The sequence below is a fragment of the Hyperolius riggenbachi genome, chromosome 3 (genome assembly GCF_040937935.1).
Source record: "Hyperolius riggenbachi isolate aHypRig1 chromosome 3, aHypRig1.pri, whole genome shotgun sequence".
Lineage (NCBI taxonomy): Eukaryota > Metazoa > Chordata > Amphibia > Anura > Hyperoliidae > Hyperolius > Hyperolius riggenbachi.
In genome coordinates this window covers 212,794,845-212,820,224 of record NC_090648.1, presented here as the reverse complement: position 1 = coordinate 212,820,224, position 25,380 = coordinate 212,794,845, and the positions used below count along the sequence as shown (strand labels likewise).

Here is a 25,380-nt window from a genome sequence, read left to right as displayed (position 1 = left end):
GGCAGAAACGAACCGTGTATTCCCAGCATAACAGTCTTTGTTTCTTGATTTGAACTGTAGATCCTGGTTATAGATTTATAACATATTATTGTCTCCACAGAGAAAAGATAAAGGAGTTGAAGAGAGATAAGTCAGATAAAGAATTAGAGCTAAGGAAGCTGAAGGTGAGCTCCTCAGTTTTGATAAATGAAAGCTTTGCATTAAGCTAAATTTGACTATTTTATCTTTTACAAGGCCTTTTTATTGTAGTTACAGTATTTCTGAAATGTACATAAATTTTCAGAAATACTGTAAGTTTTTTTGCGTTTATCGGCTTTATCTTTGCCCACATCTCCCGGCAGCCATTAAAATACGTACACATGTCTGATTTTTTTGACCAAGTGTCGTTCAGAGCGGTCTTTTGAATGACAAGTCGGGCATGTGTACGCACTGTCAAGCGACTGATTACAGCCGATTTGCCTGATCCACTTGGTGGATCCATTGGACCAGCTGTCGTTCAATGGACTGTTAGGTCCGTACGTGTGTACAAATGACTTCCAGTCGTTTGTCCAACTAATAGTCATTCAAACATACAGGCGTTTGATCAGTCCTTTGATCTAGTCCATTGTTCTATTCAGTCCATCGGCCAGTCAAACGACATGTAAATTAGGTGAAATTAGCATATCAGCTGCTTTGTTGGTCTGTGTGTACATGACGTTTGAACGACTTGTTTGCACATTAAATCATTCAAATGGCTGGTTTGAACGTCAATCAGGCGAAAAATCAGACGTGTGTACGCATCTAATGCCGTGCATACACGGCTCGTCCGCACGGATCGATTGCTGCTCGTCCCCGCCGGCGCTTCCTCATCACCGCTCGATTCCCGGCCATTGTCCGCCGGGTGGGAATCGAGCGGGCGCGGGTCGAGCGGCATGATTGGGCCAGCTGAATATTATCAGCTGGCCGATACACGGTACAGAAACGTACAGTGTATCCCCAGCATTAGACACTACAGAAGCATCTCACAAATATTGTAGATCTTTTGATTTTATCAGAATAAGAAAAATGTATGATAAATGAAGTCTGACTAGCATTCAACTGATAACAGACATGTCTGTCTCATTTTGGATGTGTCTGATAAAGAAGACTATGACAAGGGGCAAAAATACATATGTATCTACATGAGCCTGACCCGGCATATTATTTTTGGATGTGTAATTGTGTGTAGATATACTCCCACTTTTATGGTTGCTGGTTTCAGACAACCACTATGAAGTTTTCAGGGCTGAAGCTTCTTCTGACCGTTCCCTTTTATTGTTAGACAGTCAGTGTAGCTGGTTACTGTGGAGACACCCTATGACAATGTCCTCAATTCACTAAGAGCAGTTCAGTAAAATAATTTAGACAGGTAAAATACTGCATTTGGTATTTTACACTTTTTTTTTCAAAATTCACTAAGATTTCCCGCATGCGGTAGAAGTTTGGTAGTCTACCAAACAAACATGCTTAAATTCACGAAGCCCTGCTCGGTAAGACTCACCCGCGGTGGAGCAGGTCAGAAGAAAAGCTGTGAGTTTTCCCACAAGTGGTGTGCATGAGTTAGGGTTTTTCTGTCCTGTGCATCCCTTTAGATGTGCTGCAGCCACCAGAGGGAGCTCTTCTGTATACCAGTATACAATTATGCACATCTAAAGGGATACAGAAAAGCCTTTTAAAATGTCTCCTTCCCCTGCTCTGCATTTTGAAGTCCCGCCTTCCAGAGTATCGGACCAAATGGGCTGAGAAGCAGGTCTGTGTGGTTCTCAATATTGGCTGCCTGGCTCTCCCTACTGGAGAATGCTTTAATCTTTGTGAATTGCAATTTCTTGATTTACCTCACAAGTCGGTAATTTACCTCACTAGTCATTAATTTTACTTTTCAGTACGGTAATAGGTTTAGTGAATTGCATTTAGCAAGGTGATCAGTAAAATCAGCTGTTTTCTGCATTACCGAATGCGTTAATGCTTAACCTCCCTGGCGGTTTATTTATTTTGCCAGGGAGGCTGCAATGTGGGTTTTTTTTAATTAAAAAAAAAATATTTCATGCAGCCAACTGAAAGTTGGCTGCATGAAAGCCCACTAGAGGGCGCTCCAGAAGCGTACTTTCGATCGCCTCCGGCAATCGAAAGTAACAAGATAGGTCGCAATGAGCGGCCTATCTTGTTTCGCTTTCCTCGTCGCCATGGCGACGAGCGGAGTGACGTCATGGACGTCAGTCGACGTCCTGACGTCAGAGCCGCCCGATCCAGCCCCTAGCGCCGGCCGGAACTGTTTGTTCTGGCTGCGCTGGGCTCGGGCGGCTGGGGGGACCCTCTTTCGCCGCTGCACGCGGCGGATCGCCGCGGAGCGGCGGCGATCGGGCAGCACACGCGGCTGGCAAAGTGCCAGCTGCGTGTGCTGCTTTTTTCAGAACCGAAATCGGCCCAGCAGGGCCTGAGCGGCGACCTCCGGCGGCATACCCCGAGCTCAGCTCGGGATTACCGCCAAGGAGGTTAATGAATTGAGGACTATGGCCTCGATTCACGGAGCTTTATCAAACACTTTATCAAACGTTTGATAATTTACCTCATGGTAAAATCTAATTTTGAATTCACTAAGGTGTTATATATTTATTGAACGTTTTATCGGTAAAACATTTGCGAAATATGTAACACCTTAGTGAATTCAAAATTAGATTTTAGCCATGAGGTAAATTATCAAACGTTTGATAAAGTGTTTGATAAAGCTCCGTGAATTGAGGCCTATGTCTTTTGGCGAGGAGCCTAGTAAGTTTAAGTCAGAACTAGGAGAGGGTATCAGGACTTATATACTGTAAATTGGGAGGGTATCAGGACTTGTGTAAGTGGTTTTGGTCTCACTTTCTTCTGTGCAATTAGAGATACATTTTTACCTGAGAAAGCCGACAGCATTTGGTGTTGTGAATAAAGTTTTGTACTTTTTTTTTTTTTTAGACAACTCCTTGTATAACGTGTTAAAGTCGGTTCACACTAGGAAATATCTGCTAAACGGATCTAATTTCCATTCAAACACATCAGTTTCCATTCCTTTCCTGTTCAGTTGGTTCAGTTCCGTTTCCCTATATCCCCCAGACCACCATCACCAAAGTAGATTTTGCTGGCTAGAACAGTCCGTTTTTTTAGCCAGCGTGTTTAACAGGATCTGTTTCTCATTGCCTTCCATGCAGTGCTTCAGCATCTGTTTCCGTTCCGCTGGGCTCCGCTGCCTAGAAAAATAGCTGCAGCACCAATCTTGCAGTCCTTTCAGGGGAGCATGCAGTTGTATCCGTTTGAACGGACCAATGGAAACGGATTCATAGGTTAACATTGAATCGGTTTGCATCCATTACGATCCGTTTAGTTACAATCCGTGACCAGACCATTTTTCATTGCCATTGTGAACTGGGCCTTAAGACTCATACACACGTCCAACTTAATGCACAATTTACTGAACAACATGACCAACCACACAACAAATTGTTTACCTGACAAGTACGTACGCACACGCCAACTAACTAAACAATCAACTCACTTAAATACTAGGCCTTCAAGCTAAATGAAAAACTGCACAACCTGTCTGCATTCAAAAACAACAAAGTTGTCCAGAAGACTTGTACACACGTTCCAACCTGCCTGTTATTTGGTCAGTTAGACCCACCGGTTCTGGCAAACAACCTGTTGGTCATCTGGTTATTTTCCAGCTGTACACACGCCCAACTTATCTTCCAACAGACAAGTTTGGAAGATAGTTGGACAGATTGTTGGTAGGTGTGTATGAGCCCTTATCCTTCTAGATTGGAGGTAAACAATTCTATCCTGGGACAATGGTTTTGTACTGTTGATATTACACAAGGTGCCTCTTTTTTACAACTCCAGGGGGCTGGAGGGGAGCGCAGATCGGGGGACCCAGGCGACGGAGGCCCAATACCCCCGTCCTGCCCGCTACCCCTCTGGCTCGGCGGTGGCAATTTTTTTTATAAACTTGCTTCAGGCGGCAAAAAGTCTAGGGCCGACCCTGCCCACATGGTTTCCTAGTAAGTGCGTGTGTGACATCACATGCGTGACCGTTTATAGGAAACCACTTGGGGCATGCATGTATGGAGAGGGGAATGCGCCCGGAGCAGTGGAGGGACAAGCGCGGGCCACGGACAGGTAATGTATACTTTAAAGTGGGCGCCGGGGGACATTTTTCATTTGTGTCCCAAAATTGGTAGCATTGTCGGTCGGGCATGCACTTGGCAGCACCGATTTTCATCCAATTTGATTATAATAATCAAATCAGATGGTCGATCGGCTGCTAAGTCACCTGATGTATAGCCACCTTAACTCTCTGTAATATGACTTTGCGCATGGAGGAAAAACGTTTTAGCCATTTATTTGGGAAAGAGTTCTTTACAGCATGAGTAATTAAGATGTGGAATGCATTGCCACAGGAAGTAGCTATGGCAAATTCTATATCTGCATTTAAAGGGAGCTTAGATGCTTTCCTTGCGTTGAAAGACATCCCTGGCTATAATTACTAGGTAATGCCCAGTGATGTTTTATCTGATTGCCATCTGCAGTCAGGAAGGAATTTTTTCCCTTTTTCAGGCTAATTGGACCATGCCTTGTAAGGGTTTTTCGCCTTCCCCTGGATCAACAGGGATATGTGAGGGAGCAGGCTGGTGTTGTACTTTATTTTCTGGTTAAACTCGATGGACGTATGTCTTTTTTCAACCCAAATAACTATTTAACTATGGCGTTCTTATGCAGACTGAAAATGGATCTGTCCTTCAGATTGAACTAGATGCATGTAAACAACAGTTGGAATTGGAGAGAAGCTGTCGGGAGGTGCTTCAAAATCAAGTAGGGGAACTGGAGTTCAAACTGACAGAAGAAAGTAAAGGTCAGGTAAGAATCCATAAAGCTAGATGGAGCAGAACCTAAGCAAGGTTAGTGGGAGCGAGTCCACAACACAGTATTTACAGACTTACAACCTTACACAGGCAGTTTAAATTCTTGAGGACCGCAGTGCTAAACCCCCCTAGTGACCAGGCCATTTTTAGTAAAATAGGCCACTGCAGCTTTAAGGCTAAGCTGCAGGGCCGCACAACACAGCACACAAGTGATCCCCCCCCCCCCCTCCTTTTCTCCCCTCCAACAGAGCTCTATGTTGGTGGGGTCTGATTGCTCCCCCATGTTTATTTTTTTTAAAATAAATATTGTTACTGTTTTTTGTAAAAAAAAGACCTGTTTCTTTAAATATCTACCCTCCCTCCCTCCCCACAGCCAGCCAATTATGGCGATCGGCTGTCATAGGCTTCTGCCTATGAGAGCCGATCACTCTCTTGTCCCCCAGGGGGACAGCCGTGTCACATGGCTGTCCCCAGTACAGCGCTGCTGCCGATCGCAGCGCTGTACATGTAAATAGACGGCGATCACGCCGTCTAACAGTCTCCCGAGCAGCAATAGCCGTTCGGAGACTGAAGTCGGGGTGGAGCTCTGCCTCCCAAGCAGGAGATGCGCGCGCAGCCTGCGCGCGATCTCCTGCAAAACAGAGCCCCAGGACTTTACGCCAATCGGCGTTAGGCGGTCCTGAGGCTGCTGCCGCGGCCACGCCCGTCGGCGTGACGCAGTCGGCAAGAGGGTATTATTATTATTGATTTATAAAGCGCCAACATATTCCGTGGCGCTGTACAAAGTAAGAAACAAACATGGGGTACATAATACAATGGTGTACACTAATATACAAGATACATAATTAGTGACAAAATACAAAAAATGATACAGCATACTGAATACAAAATACAGAAGTGGTAATGACCGTGATAAAAATAACATGATGAATAAAATGTATAATGATTTCCAAGACACAAAAGGGGGAGAGAGAGCCCTGCCCTTGCGCGCTTACAATCTAAAGGAGGTTAACACCATTTTAAATCTTCGACCATGTCACTTCAAAAGTTACCATCTGCATAACGCTTTCATGGCACTATGGTGATAGGAATATGATTAATGAATATTTGAAGGCTTCCTTTTATACCTTAAGGCTGCTTACACACAGGGACATTACAGGCGCACGTTAGTGCAGCCTGTAACGCTCCCCCAATGCACAGCAATGTAACACAAGTGGGCTGTTCACACTGCCCACGTTGCGTTACATGTAACGCTGCACGTTCTCCCGAAAGTGCAGCATGCTACGGCGTTACAGCGGCTTAAGCCGCGTTACACTGTTTGCACATGGTCAGTTATGTTGGGGAGGAGCGGAGAGCGGCCAGGCACATGGCTAATTAATATTCACTGCACGTTGTGACGTGCAGTGTTTACTTCCTGGTGCGGCCACTCTGTGCGGCGATTGGCCGGTGGGACCACGTGATGCCGCATGCGTCCAAGGGTACGCATCACGGACGCCAGAGTGAGCTGCACAACGCGGCTCACTCCGACGTCCACATCGAAGAGCACCAGGCCTTGCGTTAGGTGCACGTTATGCGACCTTAACGTAGCACCTAACGCAACGTCTTGGTGTGCAAGTAGCCTAAAGAGGAACTTTCCCGAAAATCCTAAAATTTAAAACACATACAAATAAGAAGTACATTTCATGTAGGTAGTAGAAATCTGACATTACCGACAGGTTTTGGCTTAGTCCATCCCTTCATGGGGGATTCTCAGCATGGCGTTTATTCTTCATAAAGACACTCCCTGTAAAAGATTTATATAAAGATGCTGGCCAGCCTCCCTGCTCACAGCACACTTTTTTGGCAGTTGGACAGAGCAACTGCCATTTACTAAGTGCTTTTAAAAATAAAGCAAACCTTGAGAACCCCCCATGAGAAGATGGGCTAGTCCAAAATATGTCAGTAATGTCAGATGTCTACCACTTACTGTGACAGCAATATAGGAGAAAAGTAATTTATGGCTCATTTTACTCAGGAAGAAATGGACTTCTTATTTTTATGTGTTTACAAGTATTTTAAATTTAATGATTTTCGCGACAGAGGTCCTTTCACCTACCTACAGTATATGGACATCTCTTCTGTCTGCGTTTTAGGCAAAAATTATTAAACTGGAGTGTATTCATTGGATTTTAGTATAAAATTGTTTGTAGGCTAGTAGTTAAATGGACCTTGTTAGGAATACAAATACATTATTATTAAACCATATATGAATAATATTGCTATGTACTCCAAAGCTTCTATTCTTTACACCCCTAGTATTAACACAATTTTGCATTATTATATGTGGATCTAAAAAACCTCAGAAAATAAACTGCTTTACTATCCTGTTTACCATGAAATAAAAACTGAAATTAACTATGAGAAATGAACCCTGTCATATACGAACATGTTTTCCAGGATTGCTTTGCTGGTGGAAGAAGCCAAAGTTCTGCAGATCACTACAAGAGGTACATAAAAAAAATAACTGGTAAAACCAGAACAACCAACTTTTGTACTTTTATTGTCCAGTAGTTACAGTATATGATGTCACAGAGAAATAGATGAGTTGACTTATTTACTGCAGTTCCATTTACTTAAAAAAAATGGTCACCAGTTCTGAAAAAAGTAACTTTATAATTAGAACTGTTTTCTCTAATGCCTGGTACACACAATGCAATGCAATGCAGATTCACAATCAAATCGATAATTTCCTACAGGTCTGATTTGATTTCTGATCACTTCTATACAAAATCAATCAGAAAAACGATAGGAAATCAGATTGAACCAGTCGGAAATTACCGGTTCGACCATCCATCTGATGGGAAATTGCATCGTGTGTACCAGGCATGAGACTGGTCTGTGCCAACTTCCGCCATACTGTTCAGCTTGACACAGAGTTGCATACACACAGTATGTCTACAGTAGCCTACAGGCAGGTTCAATATTGTAAATATCCAGAACATGATTTTATAAGATTTATAAAAAAGACGCAACTAATGGTGCATTGAAGATTACAAAAAATAATGACTAAAAAACAAACAATACAGCACACAATAAAATAAAAGGAATAAATGATGAGAGGTATACTTTCTATTGCTCTAAATAGTCTTTAGCTTTCAGTTGGAGCTGCTGCAATAATCAGATCATTGGCATTAGAGGTCCTCTAAGACCAGGGGAGGACTGGGACCTTTTGGCCTGGGGGGAAAACACAAACTAGAGGCCCTTTCACGGCAGTCACAGCCCAAAGCCATATCTTTTTTGTGAGCAAATGTATACAGTGTAAAGCAGCATTACATGCAATTACATAGATTACACCCCCCTCCCTCCCAGCAACCCAGGCTTGGGGTAAAAAAGCCTATTAGCAGTAATCAAAAGCCTGGGTCGGGGTGATCGCCAATCAGGTTATAGCAGAAAGCGCAATCGGAGCTGGATTTATAGCTCTGTCTTACAATAGTAAGTTACTTGGTTTCCCCCAAAACAAGTCTATAGTGAAAACAGACTATGACTATGGTAGGATTATGCTCAGGGCCGGATTTAGGCCATGGCCTAGGGCACCACAGGAACAAGGGCACCAAAGCAGCAGACTCACTGGTGCAGCATTTGCAAGCTTGCAAATGCTGCAATTCCGGGAGATCAGGAGAACGCATGATCTCCCTGCTGCCAGCCACCTGTGCAGCGGCCACCTTGCTCTCTGAGCACGTTGGTGTTGTAGCGTGTGGCTACAGACTTGGACAGCATTGGAGAGAGGAGAAGAGGAAGCTTCTGCACTGGAGATGAGCAGAGAAGTGAGTGATCTGGTGGCTGCTGCGGTGTGGAGGCAAGCTGTACTGAAGGGGGGGGGGATTAAGGGAGTCATCTGGCTACCTATACTGGAGGGGAAGGGATCATCAAGCTACCTATACTAGAGGGAAAGAGGGGAGGGGTCATCTGGCTACTGATACTGGAGTGAAGAGGGGAGGTAATCTGGCTACCTATACTGGAGGGAAGAGGTCATCTCGCTGCCTATACTGAAGGGGGGCGGCTGGTGACAATGGCCTTGGGCGGTAAAGAGTACAAATCCGGCCCTGATTATGCTGGGTACACACTGAGATTTTCTGGCAGATTTATTGTCAGGTTGATTATTTCCAACATGTCCAATCTGATTTCTAAATTGATTTCCGACCGATTTCTGATAGAAGTGAAGGGAAAACAGTCGGAAATCAGATCGGACTTGTTGGAAATAATCAATCTGACAGTAAATCTGCCAGAAAATCTAATAGTGTGTACCTAGCATAAGATTGTGAGCTCCTCTGAGGACAGCCAATGACATGACTATGTACTCTGTAAAGTGCTGCAAAAGATGTCAGTGCTATATAAATACATCATAATACAGAAGGACTTTAGACTAGGACTATGGTAGGATTAGAGTGTGAGCTCCTCTGAGGACAGCCAATGACATGACTATGTACTCTGTAAAGTGCTGCAAAAGATGTCAGTGCTATATAAATACATCATAATACAGAAGGACTTTAGACTAGGACTATGGTAGGATTAGATTGTGAGCTCCTCTGAGGACAGTCAGTGACATGGCTATGTACTCTGTAAAGTGCTGCAAAAGATGTCAGTGCTAAATAAATAATATTAATAATACAGAAGGACATTAGACTAGAACTATGGTAGGATTAGATTGTGAGCTCCTCTAAGGACAGGCAGTGATATGACTATGTACACTGTACAGTGCTGCAGAAGGTGTCAGTGCTATATAAATACATAATAATAATATGGTAGGCCATTAGATTGTGACTATGGTAGGATTAGAGTGTGAGCTCCTCTGAGGACAGTCAGTGACATGACTATGTATTCTGTAAAGTGCTGCAGAAGATGTCAGTGCTATATACATAATAATAATATGGTAGTACATTAGACTATGACTATGGTAGGATTAGATTGTGAGCTCCTCTGAGGACAGTCAGTGCACTGTACAGTGCTGCAGAAGGAGTCAGTGCTTTATAAATACATAATAATAATATGGTAGGCTATTAGATTGTGACTATGGTAGGATTAGAATGTGAGCTCCTCCGAGGACAGTCAGTGACATGACTATGTACTCTGTACAGTGCTGCAGAAGATGTCAGTGCTATATACATAATAATAATATGGTAGTACATTAGACTATGACTATGGTAGGATTAGATTGTGAGCTCCTCTGAGGACAGCCAGTGACATGACTATGTACTCTGTAATGTGCTGCAGGAGAGGTCAGTGCTATATAAATACATAATAGGGTAGGACATTAGGCTATGACTATGGTAGGATTAGAGTGTGAGCTCCTCTGAGGACAGTCAGTGACATGACTATGTACTCTGTAATGTGCTGCAGGAGAGGTCAGTGCTATATAAATACATAATAATAATATGGTAGGACATTAGACTATGACTATGGTAGGGATTAGAGTGTGAGCTCCTCTGAGGACAGTCAGTGACATGACTATGTATTCTGTAAAGTGCTGCAGGAAATGTCAGTGCTATATAAATACATAATAATAATATGGTAGGACATTAGACTATGACTATGGTAGGATTAGAGTGTGAGCTCCTCTGAGGACAGTCAGTGACATGACTATGTTCTCTGTAAAGTGCTGCAGAAGATGTCAGTGCTATATAAACGCTTAATAATAATAATAATAAGATGGTAGGACATTTGCCTTGGACTATTGTAGGATTAGATTGTGAGCTCTGAAAACAATCAATGCCATGTACTTTGTAACGTGCTGCAGAAGATGTCAGAGAGAAGGAGAGAATAAATACATAATAGAAAGGAGAGACAGGGACAGATGCAGGGAAATGAGGCATAAAGGTAGAGGAATGTGGGAAAGAGAAATAGAGTACATAAGAAAGATGGAGGACATGGTGGGGGAGATTGAGAGGTATAGGCACAAAGAGACAGAGCATGGGGGAGAGGAGAAATGGCAGGGAAATCTCACTAGGCCTGCTGGCTTCCTCTGTCCCATTTGAAAAAGACTTTATGAGGAAAGAAGCCATTGCATTTGGGAGTGAGGAGATGGGAGGAGGGGGGCCTGGGAAGCAAAGACACACACACTTGAAAAATAGATAAGAAACTCCAGCTGGCAATACAGCTAATTGTCTGGCGTTTACAGCTTACATTTAGGATGTACTGTGCAGGTCCTGCTTCCTCTCCCTTCCATGTGTCTCAGAGATGCACCCAGCCTGACTGCAGTCCTGTCTCTATTCACCACTCAGAGCCGCCGGTCACACTTTGAAATTGCCGGTAAGAAAGGGGCGGGAGAGAGGGGTGTGCCATAGGTAGCAGGAAGAAGAAGAACAGTATTGTACATTGCCTGCACGTCACGCTGGCTGCTCAGCTGATACCCTGTCGGGCCAGCTGCTGGTGAGACTGATCACTGCAGTCTCCCTACTGATGAAGACGCAGCCAGGGGACCTTCAGAGAGCAGAGCAGGAGAGGAAAGAAGTCAGCCCTTTCCTCTTGTGCTAGGCTTCAGCCAGCGGCCCAAAACACAGAGACAGGAGGCGGCCCGGGGGGAGACTGCCACCCATCCCCCCAGGCCAGTCCGCCCCTGTCTAAGACTCCTGCTGTAGGAATCTATAGCACCTCAGTGCACAACTGACGTCATGTGCGGAAGCAAAAGCATTCCAGCTCACACAGCTAAAGGATGATAATGACAGTGTGGGCCTTAGAAAAAGAATAGGCAGGCCCAGAGGTGGAGCCATTTACTAGTGCCACGGCTGCCTAAATGTAATGTCTCAATTAATATTTTGCATTGTATGTCATATTTTTCCTGGGAAATCTGATATGGACATGCAAATGAGGTGATCATTTCTATTATAACTACCATTTGCGCAGAGACTAAACATGACTACTTGCTATGTTGTGTTCTGAAGCAACCATTATTACTTTATTTCTCAGCTACTCAATGTCCTATGAGCCTGTTATTTCAGCTTCCTGTGATCAGGATATTACTACCTGAACTGAGAGGGACATGGAGGCTGCCATACTCCTTCCCTTTTAAACAATACCAGTTGCCTGGCTATCCTGCTGTTCTCTTTGGCTGAAGTAGTGTCTGAATCACACACCTGAAACAAGCATAAGTCTAATCCGATCAGACTTCAGTCAGATCAGAACATCTGATCTGCATGCTTATTCAGGGACTATGGCCAAAAGTATTGGTTGCCCAGGATCAGCAAGATAGCCAGGCAATATGTATTATTTTAAAGGAAATCAACATGGCAGTCTCCGTATCCCTCTCAGTTCAGGTGTGCTTTAACTTCCGTAACGATTTTCCCTACCCAGGCCTGGGACGAAAAAAAACATGCTGCGAATGGTAATCTTGGGTTGGGGCAACTGCCAGACAGGTTTCTGCAGAGCAGGAGCGGCACTTCATAATCGCCTTCACGGGATCCAGACTTTCAGAGGCTTTCGATCCTTTGGGCTAGATCACCATCTGTCACGTGACGACAGACAATCTCACCAAAGAGAGAGAGTGCGACCTGGAGGTCAGGAGGATGAATTGCAGTGCTGGATCCCAGGGAGGCGAGTTCTGTGCAGGGGCTGCTGTAGAATCTCTCTGTGGTGTGATTTTTCTGGATTTTAGAGTCTAAAAGCTCAAAAAATGACATCCTTTTTGACGCTAAAATCCGAAAAGAATCATACCAAGGAGATTAAGTAGAATTCACCTCTACGATTGGTTGGGGGAAGGGGAGGGGTAGGGAGATTCAATCAGTGACTTTCTGTCTAGAGTGGGACATGTGCATGTTTTTTCTTCATATGTTTTAATGTTCATTATGCTCACCTGCGAGTGAGTAATTCTTTATCTTTTTTTGTATGTTAATTTTTAAAATCAGTAAAAAGAATTTACAAAAAAAAAGTAGAATTCACTTGGACTGACTGTACATCCAAAAACCTTACGAGTCTGAAGTTCTGACATGGATTTTCTGATTTACCTCTCTACAGTATCTGAAGAGGTCATGGCTAGGTCTTATCAGGAGCAAATCCATCCCACACATTTTCTGCAATATCTATTACAAACTATAAATCTCGTCATCCATATGAAATCGGTCAAAAGCTTTGTACAACACCAGTCCGATGCTAATGCCAATTACTGTAGTTAGCATACTTCTTTAGGCGCTCTCTCCACTGTCTGGCTAGTAAATAAGAAATCTGCCCTGATCTCCTTCTTCTGAGCTTTCCTTACCTGCAGCATGACCCTCAGCTAGCTTGATTTACAATCTGTCAAAGGCTGTGTCAGCATTAGCAAAAATGCTGTATACAGCATCAGCACTAAAGATTACACACATAGAGGACTGCAGCATTTGCTTTTCACTAGCTGAACAGAGGAAAGAGAGCATGAACAATGACAGCTGACTCTGCACACTACACTTGGATCACCGGAAGTAATACATCACAGATACATTTTTCAGTGTTTATTAAACTTTTATTAACCATTACTTTGGGAAACATGCTGCTAGGAGGTCTCGAGGGTTCTGCTTTAAGGTGGTGCAACACTGTATGTGCCTGAATACAGTTTTGATTTCTTGAATGCCTTATTTAACAGTTACATTCATAATACCAGGTCCATGGTAATTATGCTAGATATATAATATTGTAAATTGTGTGAATGTTTCAGATTAAGTATAGATGATTTCAGAGGAGAAATTCAAAACCTAGAGCAGAAACTGGCAAAGGAAAAGGAAGCACAGAAGCAAAAAGATAAACTAATACTTATCCTTAAAGAGGTGAGACGTTGTCGTTTATTTCTACTTTGCTTTTATGTTTGAGTAAAACTAGTTTATATGGACCACTTACTGCAGCCATTCCCCAGTCCTCTTGTTTCATATATATGTACCTTTAAGACTCAGTTTATGCTTTGTATTCACACTTGATCACTTCACATTCGCATTTGAACAGACAGTGTATACAAATCATTGGGCTCATTTACAGCTTATGCAATTCCTGCACACAAGAAAAAAAAAATCTTACAGCATGAAGCATTTTAATCCACACACTGCAGATGTTATCTCATGTACAAACATTTATTACTGTGGCACAACATGCACATTATAATGCAGATGAACATGTGTGTTGTGCAGGAAAACAACATAAGCATTTTCTTCACATTACAAGTGTGAACCCTCCCTAGCTCGTTCAGATCAGACTACACAATTATTACGCACATAGATAAATGTATCTTCTGTTCTTACTTTAGGAGTTGGAAAATCTGAAATGCAGAAAGCCTGGGGACATCAAGGTGAGTAGACAGCTAAACAACACAATCTGCCCTGCCTTCACACATCAGGAATACAAAGACAATTGCCAGGCTTTTGAGAGAAAAACTTTACATATTAAAAGTCAATAGGTAATAAAAGGTATATACTTTATTAATATAGGCAAAATGAATAAAAAAGAATGTTCTTTAAATATATAAATACTAAATAATAATAATAATAATTTAAACAATGTCAGAGATTCCCTGCGGTACACAAAGGGGAGTCGCTATACATAGCAATGTAGAAAAAACTGGCATGGCCTTACCATAATCTATATAGGTGTAATACCTGAGCCTTAAATATCTGACAAATCACAGGCAGTATAGAAAAAACATTCACCATGGAAATATAGATATTCTTGGGCTCAAGGACAACCCAAAAAAGGTAAGTGTTCAAAGATCCAGGGCCGGCCCTAGACTATTTGCCGTTGCAGGAAGAGACGTCAGTGGAACGCACGCTTGGAACGAGGAAGAGGTGAGTCCTCCCCGCCCGTGCCTCTTACACATAGCGGCTGCTTGTATTTAAGGCTGGAGGGGAGCGGAGCACGGGGGACCCAGGCGAGGGAGGGGGGGGGGTCCGACCCCCCTTCCCGCCGCTAGGCCCAATACCCCCGTCCTGCCAGCTACCCCTCCAGCTCGGCGGCCGGCTCCCCGCACCCATGGACGGGCGGGTGCCGCCCCTGGAATTTTGCCGCCTCATGAGCGGGCCGGCCCTGCAAAGATCCATACAATAACAGTACAAATACAAACTAGGCCATATACTGTATAGAGGCGAATAATTCCCATGAATATCTGGTCCTAGAAAGGTTCCCAAAATCGCCATACTGCTGGTTTAGGATAGCAATCACAATGATAAATTATATTTGAAGGTTGTGGAACTCCGCTCAAACCTCCAACCACCGACAGTGCAGGGCAACAGGCCGCTCCGACCCAAAATCCAAGGCAATAGAAAGTGAAGTCCGCACGATGTCGGTATGGTCAAACCGGCTTTATTGTATCAAACACATGGGCTAAAAACAACACCAAATGCTGACATGTTTCGGACGTCACACGTCCTTAATCATAGCATTGATGCTATGATTAAGGACGTGTGACGTCCGAAACATGTCAGCATTTGGTGTTGTTTTTAGCCCATGTGTTTGATACAATAAAGCCGGTTTGACCATACCGACATCGTGCGGACTTCACTTTCTATTGCGATAAATTATATTCCTGTATTTGGAAAAAACTGCATTTGGAGTTCAGATGTTATCACGCTTGGGGGATAGAAGTAAAACACACATCAATTGCATGTTATCAAGTGATAAAAGGACATCCCGAGAGTATCAAACTGACAGCCCAATTGTAGCTGTCAAGGAAGTTGAATGCTTATATGCAGTTGTCAGGCCACAAGTTTCCAGAAAGCACATACAATCCGGGCATTAACAGGCAGATGTAGATTGGTTACAAGTAAACCATAAAAAGTGCATCCATCTGATAGCCCAGTTGCAGCTGCCAGACAACTTAAGAAGTTTGGAATGGATCAGGAGCTTCTGCTCCACCACTATCAACAGATACAAACTACAGAGGGTCATCAGATCAGTAGAGTGGATCATTGAAAACCCCCTCCCCCCACACCTCATTTATGATTCTAGACTGCGCTCCAGAGCAATGAGAATTGTCAGCAGGGGTGTTTCTAGCCACTTTGTCACTCCAGGCAAGAAAACCTGTGACGCCCCCCCCCACACACACACACATAGCGCCAACCCTTATTCCACCCCCACCCCTGTGCTTGTGATCACGCAAGCTACTTTTTTCCACTGTCCGCGTTCCGCCATAGGGAATGTAACACGATCATGACAAGAATCGTGCTGGCCGGCGATCGTATTTCTGCAAAAAACAAACCACGATCGAAGCGGCATAGTGGAAAATGAGCACCACAATTTACATGCGGTGCTCTAGCGTCTAAAAAAACTGCTGTGATTCTCTTTTTGAATTGGATCACAGCCAGTGGAAAAGGGCCCTGACAACTCTGCTCACAGTGCCCAGCACAGCTTGTCCAATGCCCACCTACACCTAGTGACAGTCTGTCCAACTCACAACTAGAGATGGCCTGAACCGTTCGCAGGGCGAATCTCTCTGGGCCCTTTACTACTTCCGGGTCGCTATGACCTGGAGTAGTACGCCTGCGTGACCCGGCGGTGCGCATCCTAGTATTGCGCTCCTGTTGCCGGGCACTCGCTGCACATGAGCGTGACGTCGCCCACATGCGCAGAAAGTGTCCGGCAACAGGAGCGCGATACTAGGCTGTGCACTGCCGTGCCACGCAGGCGTGCTACACCAGGTCATAGCGACACGGTAGTACAGGGCCCAGATGTTCGCCAGCATCCTCTGCTCACAACCCCCCCACTGAAATCTCAGGGCCAGCCAGGGGAGAGGGGGGCATATAATATGAAGAGGGGGCACGCCACTCACTATGAGGGTCTCCCCTCTGCAAACTGTGTGCAGCATGTGTGTCTCCCTCCCTCCGAGTCCTGCCCAGACCCACACACAGCAGCAGGCATGATGCTATATTATTTAATCCATCCCAGAAAGGAGCCACTGCCTGTAAAGTGATATATGGGAGAGGGCCTCCACCAGGACCACAAGGCATAGAAACACTTCTTTCCCTCCTCTGTTAATCTATTGAACTCTCTTCATCTCCCCCTTTTCCTTGTCCGCAGCATCCGCTGGATGTTGTTACCGCCAAACTGTCTATTAAAAACTTTCTTTTGTTGATACTATGCATCTTGTTTACAATGCTGTTTAATCTTGTGTCTCTACCTCCTACCCCTGAGTTTTTCTTGTCTCCTGTATGTGCCAAACACAATACCGGGCACAACCCAGTTATGATTGGCGAATAAAACTAATTCTAATCAGAAGCTCACACATTTTGAGCTTCTTATATCCTTCAAATTGCATATGGCCCCTTGTATGTTATGAAATTTATGTTTGCTTATATTCTATTAAGGCATCCTTGGAAGAAGTAGACTCTGAATTAGTAGAGGTTCGAGAAGAGCTGCAGAAGGTATGGGATATGCTAAAGACAAAGGACACAAAGCTAGAAGAGCAGTATCAGGAACTGGAGTCTGCTCGGGACCAGGTATGGTATTTCCACAGTTTCTTTTATCAGTTTCACCAAGTCTGCAGCTTTCATTGGCTTCAAGTTAGAATGTTGAAAGATTATTGCTAACTGGGAAATGCTTTTACTTTATATATCACTATTTACCTCATTAACATATAACACCAGACACAAAAATAGTACAGTAAGTGCTATCCTCTACTTTCTTGGTGAAACACTTTGCTGTGTGCAGAGTCTCTGAATGGAGCAGGTCAGAGATTTGAAATAGCATGTGAGTGTATTTTCTTAATTTCTTTGTGAAGAGGGTGTCTCTCCTGTCATTCATTAATCTAGAATCAGTATGCACATCACGTATTTTGCCAGTGCAGACCTGTGCCTACATTAGCTGCATACCCTAACAATCAACCAGCAATTATTAAGGGTAGTGGCGTAACTACAAGGCATGGAGTCCCCTAGCGAAACTTTGAATGGGCCTCCCCAATGTTTACACCCCTTCCCTTTTCTCCCCTTGGTGCCCTTCACAGCTTTGTGCACCATCTCACAAGGGTCATAACATAAGTGTGGCCATCATGTAAGAAGTATAGCCACAAAAAACACCTGATCTGAATTATAGTCCCCTGTATCGGAGGAAGGGAAGGTTAGTAGTTGGGCCTGCAATCTACACCCCTGGTTGAGGGTGACAGTTATTAAATGTATGCGTGAAACTATAGGTATTGTGCCAGTGTCCATTATCTGAAGCCTTATCTGAATCCCACTATATCTTATTAACGAATGTGTAAGTAAGCTCATGTTTCTGCACAAATTAGTCTAAAACACTTTTTTCACAAACACAGTGAAACCAACGCAGGAGATTTGGGCGCAGCTGGTGCCATCATAGGCCTTAATAGGAATTACGGCTATAGCAGCGCACAGGGAGCAACTTCGGCGCCGTCAGAAGACAGAGCTAAAGTTACTTTCAAAACACAATAATTCGGCTTCCAGCAATTGCTGGAAGCCGAATTATTTCATTCCCCACCATCCATGGCGGCCTGGAGGGGGAGTAGTATTTAACAGTATTTAACTTGTGCAGAAGCAGGATCAGCCATATACTGGCTGTATCCTGCGCCCAAGTCTCCCGTGCTGATTCCTCTCGTACGCCTTTTTTCATAACTAGAAACATCTGCATAAAAGGTCAAGCAATATGAACACATGGAATATATCCTAAGTATAAAGTCTGAGTAAAGGTTTCATAACTGAAAGATGGCCACATTTGCTGTTGTTTATAGTACACAGAATGCAGTACAGAGAAGGTCAGACTGGAACAACTTGTCACGTCCCTACAGAAGCAAATGGAAGAAAAGTAAGTTCCTCATTTTTTAATGCTTTAGAGGTGAAGGAATAGCATTTGCCATCAGACACAAGTATTAACACTCCATCAGCTTAGTGAGTAACTCTAAGGCAACTTTTACACTTACCATGTTGCATCACAATGCAGTGCGTTATCATACACCGCAATGAAAGTCAATGGTAATGCGCAAATTATTACATTTTGGAGCGGTGCACAGATACAGTTATTCAGATGACCCAGTCTGCAGCATTATACACCTGATTGAAGGGTGCGACTTTTTGAAGGCAGATTGCCTCCAATTTCCCTGTTAAAGCAGTCTACCGCATGCACCACAAATGACTTATGGAGCCACTGCAAGGGGTAAGAGGAATAGAGCAGTGCTGACCTAAGCAGCACAAGTACAATTGGTTTCACTATAAGGTTTACTTCAGTTTTAAAGGAAACCTGTAAGTTTCAAGAAAAAAAAAGGTAGATGCTTATTCACATAATGGGAAGCCTCTGGATGGTCCAGAAGCTTCCCAATCCATTTTTGAGCCCATCCGCTGCTGTGCGGGGTCTCTCTGAACATTGGACATTGGACATGTTCCCGTGGCCACGCCCCCCTCTAAGTATGAGTACGGCTGTACTGCACATGTGCAGTTTGGTTTTGTCACTCTCTTTTATTATTATTATTTCATATATTCCATGGCACTCTACAGCCAAGTTACAAAACAAGCAAGGGCGTTCTGGATCAAAGCACAGCTGAATAGAACCATTTGTGCTAAGAACAAATAAATGGATAAGTCAGAAACACCAAGATACAATCGGAGAGAGCACCCTTCTCATGTGAGCGTACAGTCCAAGGATTTATTAACCTCTTGAGGACCACAGGTTTATACCCCCCGAGTCACAAGGCCATTTTTTACAATTCAGCACTTTACAGCTTTAATGGTTTATTGCTCAGTCATACAACTTAGCAGCCAACTGAATTTTACCTCCTTTTCATCTCAGCTTTCTTTTGGTGGACTATGATTGCTGCTGCGTTTTTTTTTTTTTTTTATTAATTAAAAAAAGAGCATTTTTTTATTTTAAAAAATATATTTATTATTAGCCCCCTACCCCCTTAAATTTGCCCTGTACTGCGATCCATACACTACACATACATAGGCATCAGCCTATGACAGGGATTAGATTGTGTGTCGTTGGAAGGGACAGTTAAGTGAAAGGGATGACCTCTGTACAGCAGTACAGCACTGCTCTAGATCACAGCGCTGTACACATATATTTTTTTAGACTGGCAGCCTGATCTCTGTGCGGTGCTGTGTGCAGTGCAGGGAATGCACGCTCGAGCGAGAGCTCCTTCCCTGCAAATCTTGGCTCTCGCGAGGTCACACCACCTGACCTGGCGTGACTGAGGAATAAGAGAGCCACTCTGCGGCCACCATCCTGTGTTAGGCAGTCGTAGAGTGGTTAAAATTTGACATTTAAAAAAAGTGGGGTCCAGTAAGCAGTGAGGCGGTGATATTTGTATAACCCTTTTTTTCACTTTTTGGTTCACTGATGCCTTTCCAATCACAGCTATTTGTATTCTTTTTCTTAGAGAACAGGCAATGAGGCATAATCAGCAGGTTTGGCAGATGGAGAAAACAGAGATGGATATCGAGAGATCTTCCTTGAAGCTGAAGGTAATTGACTTTACAATTGGTTACTGTGGTTAAATAATTGCTGTGTGGTACACATACAATGAATACATATACATTACACAGGATTTGGCCTTCCAAGACATGCCTTATTTCAATGCTTCCTATTTAGCCATGCTGTAAGGGCACAAATAGGCCGGACCACAGTTGATCTTTCCCCATCAGAGCTTAAAGTGGCGGTACTTCAGAAAAACACCACAAAACAAATTTCGAGATATTACAGCTTTTTTTTTTTTTGGATGCTCATTTTATACAACGTACTGTACCTATTCAAGAAAGATGGCTGACTACTGAGCCTAGTATTACTACAGAGGATTGGGTTGAATTTGAGGAATGCTTTAGCAAAACTGTTATAGCTTCATATGATAAACTTGTTAATTTAAAAAAACTGTCTCTCAGCAAATATTCAGTACTTAGAGGATATTATGATCAGTGACAGACTTATTTCTTTCCACAACATAATGGAAAAATGTCACCTCCCATCGTCTGAATTCTTGACATACCTTCAGATCGAACATTTTATTTCTACTAAAGGAATCAAAAATATCTATCTCCCAAACCACCTCCTAGCATTCTCAAAGCGCCCAATAGCTTAAAAGGTGGTTTATCATCTTGGTATTCAGAGCAATTAGAAAATGAACTCCATACTAACTCTTATCGCAAATACTACACTCAATGGTCTCGAGATTTGAAATCAGACATTGATCCACAGATCCTTAACAAAGCAATCAGAAATATGAAATTACATTCGCACTAAAAATCTTCGACAATTGGTATTTTACCCCACGCAAGTTAGCTACATTTACCCATGGCCAATCTCCCTTATGCTGGAGACAGTGTGGGAACATTGGCACTCTACCCCATTTATTATGGTATTGTCCTTATACACTACCTCTATGCAAGCAAATATTTTCTCTCATAGCAAAACTATCAAACACTCCAGCCCCTATGGATCCGGCTCTAGCCCTACTACACGTAAACCTGGATATCTTTAATTTTGAATATAGGTTCTCCATCTCTCATCTTTTGTTCGCCACCAGACAGCTTATATTAAGCCATTGGAGCTCCATAGATCTACCCTCAATCTCACAAATTATAGCGTACACCAATGCCAACATATCTATAGAAAACTTACTAGCTGCCAGAATAAAACGTGTAAAATATAACACTATCTCTATTCAACCTACTTAGCCCCGGGACTCTTATACTGACGATTTAGCAGTTAGCACCCAATGGAAAATTGAATAGTGGTTATCTTATATATTATACCACGGGCTCACTGTCATGTTCTCATGTTTTCTTGTTCTCGTGTTCTTATACTAAATTTATTTAACCTCATATTATTTCTTAGATATAGATAATTCTTACCTAGCCTTAAAAATGATCATTATGTTGTTGTCTTCCTGTAATGTAGTCTGACATTATAGGAATCTCAACTATTATGTAATCTCTTAACTGGAGTACCGCAATGGTTTATTGTGTGGACATTCGAGTAAAATTAAGCTAGTCCACTATTATATACTCATTGTACTCTGTTTTACTTATTTTTCCTGTTACCACACTTATGTTATATGTTATTTGTGAATTATCACGAGGCATTTTCTGTTGCCTATTATATCATCTGATATTGTTAATGCAATTTTTATAATGCATTTGTTATGGTTATAAAATTTTTGAATAAAAATTGAAACGGATAAACTTGTTAACATGACGCAGCATCATCAAGCTTACTTGTCTTCTACATACAGTATGCAAAAATGAGCACCATACATAATGAATGGTGTTTTAAATATACTCATAATAATGCAGATTTTCTACATTGCTTATGCTTCTGTCATTTGGGTAATACATTTTGGAAGTCTGTAATTTATTTCCTATGAATAACATTGTTTAAACCCTGTAGGTTGGGAATTCTCCAAGATATATCATGCAGTAGACAGAAAAAAACTCATCAGATTTCTGCTAGGAAAACACTCATTCTCAAATAGAAATGACAAATTTTCCCTAATTTATCTGGCTGGAAACACTTAATAAAGTTATCTTTCCACTTATACAAACTGACCTACCAATACTAAAACAAACCTACTAAATTTGCCAAGGTATGGAATGTATGGGTTGAAGCCTCTGAGACTACAATCCCCAATTTAGATATCAATGTCTCTCTACAAGATCATTTGAAGAGAGTCTGAAGCGAAGAAAATTACCTCTTTTTACTCTGCAGTGCTCTTCAGCATTATCATCAAAGATGACTCTCCGCATCCGTGCGGCAGAACGATGTATTTAACCCCCCAAAATCCCAGGTCAAAATTCCATGACTTCGCGGACCGGGGGAGGCAGAACTTTGCACTGTAGCTCTGCCTCCAGTGCAGTCAACCTCTGCGGATCTCCGCCTCTCCCAGTAAACGAAGACTGAAGGGGCGGGGAGAGGTGGAGATTGACTGGAGCAGAGGCAGAGATACTGCACAAAGCTCTGCCTCCTCCAGGAAGTACAGGAGGATTTAGCAACAGGGATTTCGGGGGGAGGGGCTAAATACATCGTTCAGCCGCGCGGATGCAGCGATTCATCATGCTGAAGAGGACTAGAGAGTGTAACGATTGGTGTCAGCAACACAGATTTTTCTGATTATTGGTGATCTGCAGAATCACCAATAATACAGATGCTATACCTGATTATGTGGTGATCTGCAGAATCACCAATAATACTAGTATAGCTAGACATAGGACAACCAATGTGGAATTGTGTTTTGGTGCGACAGTAATGAAAGAGGAGATCTCCCGAGAAGCGGGATATTCAGACAATACTGCAGCCAAGAATCCCCTGAGGGGCAGGGAATTCAGACTGCACTGCAGCCAGTGAGCACCTGAGGAGCAGGAACCACTGACTGTACTGCAAGGATAACCACCTGGGGAGCAGGTGATTAAGACCACACTACAGCCAAGGATCCCCTGAGGAGCAGGGGATTCAGACTGTACTGCAGCCAGTGGACACCTGAGGAGCAGGGACCACTGACTGTGCTGCAAGGATGATCACCTGAGGAGGTGATTAAGACTATACTACAGCCAGGGATCCCCTGAGGAGCAGGGGATTCAGACTATGCTGCAGCCAGTGGACACTTGAGGAGCAGGGACCACTGACTGAGCTGCAAGGATGATCACCCGAGGAGCGGGTGATTAAGACTCTACTGCAGCTAGCAGACACTCGAGGAGCAAGTGTTGCAGACAGTGCTGCAATGACTGATCACATAGGGAGTAGGTGACAGCTCTCAGAAATTCCTCACTAATGGCTAGACCCACTAGTGAGGATAGGAAGGTCAGACAAGCAGTGTCAGCAACGTACGGACAGATAAGGTACAGAGACGGAAGGCTGATTCAGAGTAAGGTTCAGGCAGTGTCGGCAACAGTAATCAGATAGGCAGAAGTACCGAATCAGCAAACATGAGAGTAGTCAGGAAAGCAGAAGATCATAACAGATAAATAGTAGCAATATAGCAATATCCTAGTCTAGGTGTGAAGTCGTTGGTTTCAACACCTGGGATCTAGACTAAAAAATAGTACACGGATATCACAATGCAATAGTACTTTAAGCTATCAACGGAAACTGGCTAAGTGTGAATTCTCAGCTCCAGCTGGTTCTAACACACTGTAAGATCTGACTAAGGTCTGAGCGCTAGCACGTTAGCGTTTGCAACAGCAGACAACCAGCAACTGACAGGCAGGTCCTATATATACTCAGAGCGCTCCACAGCGCTGCCCCAGTCACTCAGCCAATTCTGAGCACTACTGGAGTCAACTGACCGGCTGATCAGCTGACTCCTCTTTTACTTGCATAAAAGTCCTGTCGCCTGGCGCGCGCGCAGCTCTCAATCTATGTGCACTAGAAGGACCAGGCAAAGCAGCAGCATGTAGCTGCACGGCAGAGGCCGCCGGCTGATACGCGGAGATAGCCGCCATGCCGCTTGGCCATACGGCGTTATCTCCGCTATCCTTTACAGAGAGTAAAAAGAGGTCATTTTATTTGCTTCAGACTCTTTAATGATTTTTTTTATTACTATCCTTCTGGATACACTGCTTTTCATGTGCATGTGACTCTTATATGATCTGGTTATTTCTTGAAAATCAATAAATATTCTCCTATTTTAAAACAAATTGTTGCAAACTCATGTAATAGTCTTTAAGTAGAATATGCTAAAGCAAATGAAAAGCAATTCTAAAAAAAAGTTATATACTCACCTAAAGAGAGGGAAGGCTCTGGATCATATACAGCCTTCCTGGTCCTCTCACGGTTCAAACTTGCCACTTCTGGAATCCTGCGGAAGGCTTCGGAAGCACTTGTGCCCCTGAGAGCTTCTGAAGACGGGCATCTCCATACTTTGCATGCGCAAATGCACACTCACGCACGCGCAGGATAAAGCCGCCTGTCCTCTTTAAAGGAATTGTGTGTAATTAATTTAAAGGGAATTTGTTCAAAGTGAAAGCAATACAGAGGCTGCCATCTTCATACCCTTATAAACAATGTCATGCTGAGCTTTTGGCTTTAGATGTATTTCAGTCACACACCTGCAACAAGCATGCGAGCAGTGAAGTCAAACCAGAGTCTAAGTATCTGATCTGCATGCTCATTCTGGGCCAGTGACTTGAAGGGACCCTGAGCAGTAACCCCCCCCCCCCACAGTTTGGACTTACTTGGGGCTTCCTCCAGCCCCCCAAAGCCCACAAGGTCCCAAAGCATCAGTTCTGCTTTTCCTCGAACCCGCAGGCTGCTCTGGTAATCTGCAACTTTGTGGTTCTCTAAAGACTGAACCTCGCATGCACAGGATGCTTACAGCAACAGGCGTGATGATGTGACGGGCGCGCAGCGGAGGCGCACACACGCGACTTCACCAGAAGTCGCCGATTACCAGAGCCGCCTGGGGGACCAAGGAAGAGCAGAAGAGGATGCCGGGGGACCTCTTGCGGGCTACAGGGTGCTGGAGGAAGCCCCAGGTAATTCCAAATTTCTGGAAGGGGGGGGGGGGGGGGGTTACTGCTCAGGGTCCATTTAAAGTCCTACAGGCAGAGCATCAGCA

General features: G+C 43.6%; 1 protein-coding gene across 3 annotated transcripts in view; it reads left to right on the top strand.

Annotated features, from left to right (window-relative positions):
• Positions 1-25,380, top strand: part of LOC137563335 (rootletin-like) — a 149,912-nt gene that overhangs the window by 92,273 nt on the left and 32,259 nt on the right. For all 3 annotated transcript variants that reach the window (XM_068275673.1, XM_068275671.1, XM_068275674.1), the window contains exons 16-23: positions 101-164; positions 4,768-4,905; positions 7,347-7,396; positions 13,570-13,678; positions 14,149-14,190; positions 17,198-17,329; positions 18,574-18,647; positions 20,215-20,299. In XM_068275673.1, coding sequence (XP_068131774.1) covers positions 101-164; positions 4,768-4,905; positions 7,347-7,396; positions 13,570-13,678; positions 14,149-14,190; positions 17,198-17,329; positions 18,574-18,647; positions 20,215-20,299 — 694 coding nt within the window. The remainder of the gene's footprint in view (positions 1-100; positions 165-4,767; positions 4,906-7,346; positions 7,397-13,569; positions 13,679-14,148; positions 14,191-17,197; positions 17,330-18,573; positions 18,648-20,214; positions 20,300-25,380) is intronic.